Consider the following 9468-nt stretch of genomic DNA (forward strand, 5'->3'; position numbering starts at 1 on the left):
GGCGCTCAATTTAAACAGCGCCATTGACTTCGGCATACGAGCAGTAAAAACAAACTTTTGTTTTAATATTTTGTACATACTGATTAAATTTGGCATTCCCTTTACTTGTATTCTGTTAAAATAAAGCTTTCTTCATAATGTATAATGTAATATATGTTAGAATAAATACAGGAATTTGTGGCTTAATCCTCCTTAACGGTGAAGGAATGCGTCAGACCCTCGTACGGATATTTGCCACCCAAAATATACTTGTATTCGCCGCAATGACGTATGCGATACTCGCCGGGCAAGGTTTGCGGACTAATATTCCAATAGATTTCCAATTCACTGAAGCCCAAGATGGTGTTGGTGCGATGCCAGACCATTCTGCAGAATGTATGGGTACGGATTAAGAGCAGTGCTTAAGAGATGCTCGAATGCACTTACCTGGTCTCCCAGCTGGCATCCGTGTAGGTAACCTTCCAGCGATCCTCGTTTATCTTGCGCTCTACCATAAAGTAAGTTTTCTCCGTAAAGAGATTATTGCGTGGATTGCCAGAGATGTAAGTGGCTTTGACGGTATCATTGATGCCGTATTGCTTCAGCGGCTGCGTTTTTACATAGCCAAAGTCCGTGCCTATGGGATGCCCATCAAAGAGCACGCCCGTATTCAGCGACAGCATAACATCATTCATATACGGCGGACTGGGACCAGCATCAACGGTCTCATTGCGCATCAGAGCCTTGGTCAAGCGCTCAAATACATCCATATAGATGGTGTGGGTGTGGGGGCCAAAGATGGTCGAAGCAGCCTCGTAACGCTGCGCCTGATACTCCTCCGGCGTAACCGTGTAGCTGGAGTAGATGTTGCTCAAGCCCGCAATGATGACTTCCGTATCAATGCCACCAGCAGCGGAGGCAGCGGCGCGTATTTGATTACGCAGACGACGTCCAGCCATGGTGGTAAACTCACAGGGCACGCCCGCCAAGATGACATCGCCAATCTTGACAATCTGATTGGATACAATCTTGGGCTGCCATTCATAAGGGAAAGTTGCCTGCAGACAGAAATAAAAAAAAAAATTATTACTACTGCAAGTTAAATTTTAATTGAACTTACGCGTCCGGTGGCCAGCAGAATGGGCTTGGGCTCATGACACTTGATGTCCTCCTGTGTGGGCGGCACTATAAAGTCACGCACAAAGTTCCACATGGGATTGTCGGTGGTGGTGCCCTGCTCAAAGCTAAAGGCGCCCGGCCCATCGGTGGTGCCAGCAGCAAAGCTATAACCCATGGCCGGCTGGCAGCCTCTAATCTTGTCCAGCTTGCGCGACAGCGGATTGTAGGTGCTGCCATTATAGTTGGGCATATCCACAAACTGATGTATGAAGCGCACATCGCCAGTGACTTCGCGTGCCGTCGACTCCTGACTCTGCTCATTGAGCAAACTCAAGGCGCCCTCCGCCAGTCGTTGGCCAATCATCTGCGTGCTCTCGAACATATCGCGACCAGGACCAGAGGCAAAGCACTCACCCTCACCAGTGGGACAATGCGAGGTGAGTATGTCGCAGTCATTGCCTGAAATGGAGCACTTGGGGCCCATAATATTGGGTGAAACATCACCCAAATTGGAGGAGCAAAAGGCGCCAACAAATTTGCCCTTGCCAGGCATCTTATTAGGATTGTATTCCTTCTCCAGCAGCAGCGAAGCGTAGCCCATGTTATCGCTAGTAACCAGCTTGTTGGTGTTGTTCATCGAAGTGGCATGCACCGCATACCAATTGAAGGCGCCCAACAAATTGTTCTCCTTGTCCAGGAAACGCAGCTGGGTGAGCGTTTTGTCCACATCGTGCTCATACTGAGCGCGCTCCTCCGCCGGATTGCGCAAATACGAAGAAGGCGAGCGATTTATATTCGCATTCAGCACTGTGGTCTTCGACAGCAAAATACGTCCGTCCACCAAGTTATCCGTAGCGCGCTTAATGCACTGAAAGTACAAATTGTTAATAATAATCGTATTATATATATAAGATTGGAACAAACCAGGTAAATGCCATGAGCCATTGCCTCAAAGGTTTGCGGCACAAAGCCCAGAATGGAAATGTCATAGAGCAAGTGCATCAGAAAGCCACCAGGAGCGCCATGCGTATGTGTGCCACTTATGATGACATTCTCCACATTATATATATTGCCATAGCGCGCCTGCAATCGCTTGATAACCTCACGCTTCAGACCATAGCCCATCATGCCCGCATCGGCGCTCACAAACGCCACCCGATGTCCCTTCTCATCCTCCACGACAAAGGCGCGTGCAAAGGTGCGAGTGTGCAGACCACGTCCCACCTGCTTGATGTTCGCATAGCCCATCTAAAGAGTCAAACAAAACTGAATCAGAACTTGCATTCTAGCTGGAGTTAGGCTAAGTTTACTTACAAAATTAATTTCCACTGGTGGTCCGGTTATGTCTGCACGTCCCACGCCCACTTTGTAGGCGTAGCTCAGACTGCAGAGTCCACAGAGCAGCAACAGCCCAAATAGAGCCGGTTTACTATTTGCCATTTTATTCTGTGTGACAAATTATATACTGTAAGCAACATTAAGTTTAATTTAAACTGTAATTAAAGACAGCTGTTTTTTCTATATATACTATATACTATATGTAGTCAGATTAAATTCTGTGCTAAGAAAAAAACGTTATTTCTATTCCAATCTATGTATATTAGCTTGCATTTTCGGCTTTGAAACTTGTTTGTGATATAAACAAATTAAGTTTGTAACTTAATATGCAACTGTAATAAAATTAAATATGCCAGCTTTTTTCGATAAAGTGGTGTGACCAAATATATTTTATACATTAAGCTAAGCCCTTTATTTTTTTCTCAACTGTCTTAATACCTAGAAATGAGCTATGCCAAATATTTTCTATTTTGGTTTAAATTACACAAAAGCAAAGCGATTTAACCTATTAGATTGATTTTATTAGCTTTAAAAAAATAAGTAGTTTTATCTACTGATTACATTTTGGCATTTATTGATAAATAATTTAACACAATAAACAAAAGATTTATTGATTAGTATTCAAACAACATAAAATAATAAAAGTCTATAAAAACAAATCGATTTTATTGATTGATCTTCATGCATAATTTTAAATATTTAGCTTAATTAATATGAAATACTGTTTTGTTGTAATTTTTTTTATTACCGTCGACTGCCCATAAAATTAATAAACAATTAATATTTATATTAACCAAATAACTTATGAAAATTTCATTGTTCATTCATTATATTCATCTCGAATACAGCACGCAGTTTATTTTGGGTTCTATGGGAACTCAGCTATGAATTTTTATACTTAAGATATATATGCATGATTTTTTTCATAGCTACCATAAATGTTTGTTGGCTTAAAGCGAATATGAATACGCCACCAGGTGCCAGGAAATGGAATTTCTTATGAATTGCTTAATTTTCAATAAACCGGTTTAAGATTCACCTGATATTAATATTTTGTATGCAAAAATGTGTAATGGAATAACTTGTGCCTTTGCGCCAACTGCAGTTAAATATAAATAAAGTCAAGGCTATGCATTATCAGCCTATGCATTTGTTTATGCCAATCATCAATCAAAGCTAAATGTTGCAATCATCAGTGTCAGTTATTGCACATGGCTAAACAATTATAACAAATGTCAGTAGCAATTCCGAATTGGCCAAGCCAAGACCATCATCATCAATGTATTTATTTATGGATATGGCCAAGAGACAAAGACAAACGACAAAGTTTGGCGCGTAATTTATGTAGGTGTCGCTGAATGTTGCAAGTGTTGCAACCAAAGTGCGTATTGAACAACAATAGCGAAGGACAACAACAAATTGAGCTGTTATCAGCTTAAAGCTGCAAAGACTTCGAACTGGTTTTTATCAGCTTGTGAAATCCGCAGGCCTTCTACAGTTGTTATTGTTATTGTTAATATTGTTAGCGGTAGCCAATTGTTGGTCAAGCTTTGAAATCAAAAGTAGTTGTGGGTTTTTCCCCATGAGTTTTTTTCCCGGAGTTTTTATTGGAGCGATCGAAATTTTATGCGGGCCACGTTTTGCATAAAGAACTTTTGATTTGAAAACAAAAAGAAGGCGCTAAATAGGAAATAGTGTGTGTGAGTAATTGTTTTGTATGTTTGCCATGTAAAGCGGTTACCCCCGCTTACCCCCTCCCACCCGACGACCAATCGAGATGGTCGTGCGCTTTGCATAATTCACTCGCTTTGCCTGACATTGAAAACGAAAATTAAATAAATATAAAAATGTACGTACGAGTATTTACATGCTGGTTTGGACTGGCCACAACAACAAAAGCCGACACACAGATACACACACACACAGATACAATATAAATGCAAACAGCAACGATAAGAGCTGCAGGGTCAAGCGCAGAGCTACAGATCAAACCACAAAAAGATAAACAGTCGAAACTTATAATTCGTAATTAAATTCATGCTTTTAACTTTGCCTTGTCTAAATAATGGTTTTTAAGTTTTTAAATTGCATTTTTTATTATTCTTAATCCTTGGGCATTTGCCCTTTTGCCTTTTAGGCAATTAATCTTTAAGTTATGTTTATTCAAATTGTTTTTGGTACGCCTAAGGCGGTCAATTCTATTTAACACTTGTTATTGTGTGTGGGCGCAACACTTACAAAAGATTCAAATGTATCTCTTGGATACACGCTGATTAACTTTATGACAACGCGTCGGCGCTGGCGTTCAATTGAGCAAATTACAGAGGATTTCGCTTCATATGGGCGCACAGTTTTTCCACTTCAGCTTTTTTTTTCACAGAATTTTCGAGGTTAAACGACTTATGCAATAATTTCGCACTCTAGTCAGCATTAACTGATTAGATTTGTATTAATTTTTAAATTCAAATTTATATTTATGCGCGCTTGCTGCTTGCTGCGCTGCAACTTAAGGTTGAACTAAATTTTTAACTGGCACAGCACCAATTGCTGTTCCATGTTTATTACTCGGATTTTTTTAAGTTTATCTCACGCACGCCCTGCAATTAATTTGCGAATATATACACAATTGATCGAGATTAGCGTCAATGCACGTAAAGCACTTGTTGTTATTGTTTAACAGTTTTTTTTTTAATTTTTTTGGTTAACAAGCCGCTATCAATCTGTTTGCAATCGAATTTCCAAACACGCCGCTCAGCTAATTTAGCATAAGTTTGAATGAATTGCCCACCATGCTATGCGAAATAAATAAATCCAAAAACAGCAAATACAACAACATAAAGCAACACGAAAAACGCAAACGAAACTGAAACCGAAACTGATTTTGATTTTGGGTCGCCGTCACCGCCGCGGCACACTTGTCTTCGCGTTGGTTACTTTTTGTAAATGACGCTGCTCTCAGACTCAAGCTGTGGTCACCAGCCGATGCCGACGCCGCCTCACTTAACTCCATGATCGGTTGTTTGCTTTGGTTCATTTCTGTGTGTAGGGTATGAAAAGAGCGTGCGTATTCAAAACAAGCGCAGCCAACAGCTAAATACACTTTGACTAAATGCATGTCAAAAATCAAAACAAACGCGATCTGCACTGGTTACAGCTGTATCTACATATCTACTGTAGTATCTCTATATCTTTAACTTACTGAAATCTTGTTGCTCACACAGGCAGAGGAACAGTTAGACTGTCCGATATAACTGCGCCTCACATACATTTGCACCACTTTAGCATACCCATTTCCATTTTGCATGCAAAATGTCAAAGTACTTAAAAATGCATAACTGCAATCAGTTGAGAGAGGCTTTTGCAATGTTTTGAGAGAGAGACTGAGAGAGAGAGAGAATGGCTTTTGCCAAAGCCGCCTGCTCAGAGATGCAAAGTAAAAAGTAATTTGTAAAGGGTATAACTCTCTAATCGTATACCCGCATTTCCTTTACTTACTGTTTGTATGCTTTCTCTGTTTTTTTTTCTCTGCAGCGTTTCCTCTTTGTTCAATTGCTGAGAGCGCTGATCATACGACTTTGTTTAAATAAGAGATGAGTTCAACATTGATCCCTTGATCTCTTTTGCTGCTCTCATTCGATTTTGCATTTATTGGAATCATTTAATTATAAACTGTACATACCTAGTTTATGCGAAATATTCGTAGCACCCACACGCAGCACGCGCTATTACTGAATGAAGTTTAAAACTAAACTCAAGTGGGGTCTAAAATTGATTACTAATATTAGCAATACTATCAATGTTTTTTACAGATTAGCTTAACTACTTATATCTGTAGATAAGGATTACGGTAATAACTAAGTATATTTGTACTAAGCATGTATTGTACCTTTGTATTACCCTATAACTTTTATAATTTCAAGCACAATTATCGTACATCTGTGTTAAAATATAAACTAATAAATTCTTCTTCGCGACTACATTTCAATTTGTAACAGTCGTCTCATTTTTGCGCATAGCTATCGATAGCTGCACTCGCGATAGTTGTACGCTCGATAGTTCAAACAGCTGTTGTCAGCTGTTTTTGTGTTTTCTTGCTTCAGTACTTACAAAATTTTACAGCACTAAGCAACTGCAAATTATTACAAAATAAGTAAAACTGCAAACCGCAGGTAATCTAAGAATATGTCGAAGGCCGTAAACAACATGAGCATGGGCATTGTGGAGCCGCAACAGCGCATGAAGCATCTAACGCAATATGGCAATCTTATCGAGGTGGATAAAAATATGCAAATTACGCGGTAAGTTAACACAACAATTTCCAATTGGAAGCTGCAATTTCTGATAGCCTAAAAAACGTAAACTCATCATTCAATGCCAACACTCTGAGAATTCCTCTCCAACCCCTACAATGCAAAAGACCTTGTTAGCACTTGTCCTTTTGAAGGATATTCAGAGTTTCCTTGGAAAAGGCTCAATGCATGTGTGCGTATGTGTGTGTGTGTGTGTGTGTGTGTGTGTGTGTATGCGCGTGGCTTGGCAGCTACTTGTGAAAATGCTCTGCTAATTTATGTCAATTGAACTGTTTGCTCGTTTTGCAGCTACTATCGCTCTGGCACTGAGATGCTGCGCATGGCGAACGTTTACCAGAATGAGGGCAACCACGAAAACGCCTTCATACTGTACATGCGATACATGACACTGTTTATCGAGAAGATACGTCAGCATCCCGACTATGGCAGCATCAAGGCTGACGTGAAGGCCATAACCAAGCGCATCAAGGACGAAATCTTGCCCACAACAGAAAAGCTGCGCGCCAAGCTTTTGTCTCACTACCAACGCGAATACGAACAGTTTCTTGCTAGCAAGGAGGCGGAGCGTGTGCGCGAGTTGCAGCGGGAACAGGCCAACAGGCAGGCGGCGGCAGCTGCTGCTGCCAATGCGATTCCTTCGCTTATACCCGCCAACTTACATGTGCAAATCGATGCAAACAATCAGCCAACAGCACCAGATCTCAGTTTACTCGACCAGGTGGTCTATCCCAATGATTTTCCCACGGGCGCCAATCGTACGAATTTACCCAGCTCAGGGCTGCTACTGCCAAATGCAGCAGCCGCTGACGCTGCTACCAATGACAAGACAGCCAAGTAGGTGTTACAATTGACCCTTTAAATAGTAATAATTTACTTTTATAACTTCAACAGTGCAGCATCGAAGCCCGCCTTTGATCGCAACCAAAAGCCGCAATACAGTCGCGCCGATTCCTTACTAGCTGGCTCCTTGCGCACTGTCAACGTACCTGGTGACACCATGGAAGTGTTTTTGAAACTGGCCTATAACAACACTAGCAAAAATATTGAGACTTGTGGCGTGCTGGCTGGACATTTGGCTCATAACGAGCTCAACATTACCCATATAATAACGCCGCAGCAATCTGGCACGCCCGACAGCTGCAACACCATGCATGAGGAGGAGATCTTTGATGTGCAAGATCAGCTGCAGCTCGTCACTCTAGGCTGGATACATGTAATTCGCATTTCTAATTCACTAACTTGGCTCGTAATAATATTGAATTGTCTTTCTTACAGACTCATCCGACGCAAACAGCGTTTCTATCATCTGTGGATTTGCACACACATTGCTCGTATCAAATCATGATGCCCGAGGCAATTGCAATTGTGTGTGCTCCCAAGTACAATACGTGAGCTCATAATACACAATGCTACCTTAACTTTGATAATAATCTCTCTCTAACTCTTTTGCAGTACTGGTTTCTTTATACTAACGCCGCATTACGGCTTGGAATACATTGCGCAGTGCCGCGAGACTGGATTTCATCCGCATCCCAATGATCCGCCATTGTTTATGGATGCACAGCATATAAAGGTCGATGCGCAGTCAAAGATTAAGGTCATCGACTTGCGCAGATAATATGCTGAGTGCTTCATCTAGAGCTAAAGGCTTCACTTATTCGCTACCAGCAGCACATTTCAAATGCCGAACCCAATGCAAAGCATCGGAAAACAACCAAATTGCTAGTATATTGCAAAAAGTTTATTTGAGTAGCGTTAGCAATTAATATGCAACGCACTAAAGTGATAAATTCTATTCTTTTAACATTCAGAAATTCGTGTGTGTACTTGTACCTTGAAGAGTGTGCAAAAATTGAAGATTTTACTATGTAGTACTTTATATTTATACTAATTATATAGCAGGCATTTATATTATAACTAATTATTTTGAGATTCTTGTCACTATGCATTCGAATTTTAAAGTCTGCTTTTCTTAAACTTATTTTATGTGATTTACAACAGTGGCTTAAACCTTGTTTAAACTAATTTTACCTACAGCTATTTAATACGTGCAATTCAATCTGGCAATGCAATGAATGCTATGCACGCAACACCTATTCTACACTTAATATTGTTACTATATTTTTGGCTAATAATTAATATGTTAATGAAAATGAAACAAAGAAAACATGTTATTTATGCTTACTAAAAGGCTTGATTGAATAAAACGTTTAATTTATATGAAGAAATTCCAGAATTCATGTTTTTTAATAATAATAAAGCTGTTTAACTTTTCCGCTCTGCATTAAAAGAGGAAAACAACAACATTTATTTTACTAATTCACCTAATTAACTTAAATGGTAATTTGCTAACAGTGCAGCTAACAGCTGTGCGTTGAAATTAATCGATGTATATAAAATTAATCCTAAATTCATTTTATATTAATTTAAACGTTATTATTGTTGCTCTAAAGTATCGAACTAAATAATCGATGAAAGAGCTAGTGCTGACTGAATTAAAATTCATATGGCTACAATATGCTGAAATTTAACAATTTTCATTTTTGTATGGTCACCTTTATTGTGAATCTACTGTATATTACGAAAAGTATACAAAAATAATTTATGCGACAATAAGCTAAAGCAACTAAAAGTATAATGTTCTTTTTACTGAAGTCGTTTTTTAAATGTGTGCAAGCTAAGCCGTTAGATTTAGCTAGATTTAGCCACAAACAGGCTAAGA

The 9468-nt window shown here is 39.7% G+C and overlaps 2 protein-coding genes across 3 annotated transcripts; one reads left to right on the forward strand and one right to left on the reverse strand.

Moving 5' to 3' along the window:
• Positions 1–83: 83 nt before the first annotated feature.
• Positions 84–4872, reverse strand: LOC108604723 (neutral ceramidase). 2 transcript variants are annotated; one of them, XM_017994302.2, is made up of 6 exons: positions 4675–4872; positions 2413–2544; positions 2023–2346; positions 1100–1966; positions 427–1037; positions 84–366 (listed from the first exon to the last, which is right to left on the reverse strand). In XM_017994302.2, the coding sequence occupies exons 2-6, from the start codon at positions 2536–2538 to the stop codon at positions 183–185; spliced, it is 2112 nt and encodes a 703-aa protein (XP_017849791.1). In that variant the 5' UTR covers positions 2539–2544; positions 4675–4872; the 3' UTR covers positions 84–182. The 2 variants fall into 2 exon arrangements, with proteins under 2 accessions (XP_017849791.1, XP_017849790.1); XM_017994301.2 differs by having other exon boundaries at positions 2413–2563.
• Positions 4873–6618: 1746 nt separating this feature from the next.
• On the forward strand, positions 6619–8928 carry LOC108602025 (STAM-binding protein-like A). The gene is made up of 5 exons (XM_017990027.2): positions 6619–6734; positions 7035–7580; positions 7638–7959; positions 8022–8134; positions 8199–8928. Exons 1-5 carry the CDS (start codon positions 6619–6621, stop codon positions 8362–8364), a joined length of 1263 nt encoding a protein of 420 aa, XP_017845516.1. The 3' UTR covers positions 8365–8928.
• Positions 8929–9468: the final 540 nt, after the last annotated feature.

Source organism: Drosophila busckii, chromosome 3R (genome assembly GCF_011750605.1).
Source record: "Drosophila busckii strain San Diego stock center, stock number 13000-0081.31 chromosome 3R, ASM1175060v1, whole genome shotgun sequence".
NCBI lineage: Eukaryota > Metazoa > Arthropoda > Insecta > Diptera > Drosophilidae > Drosophila > Drosophila busckii.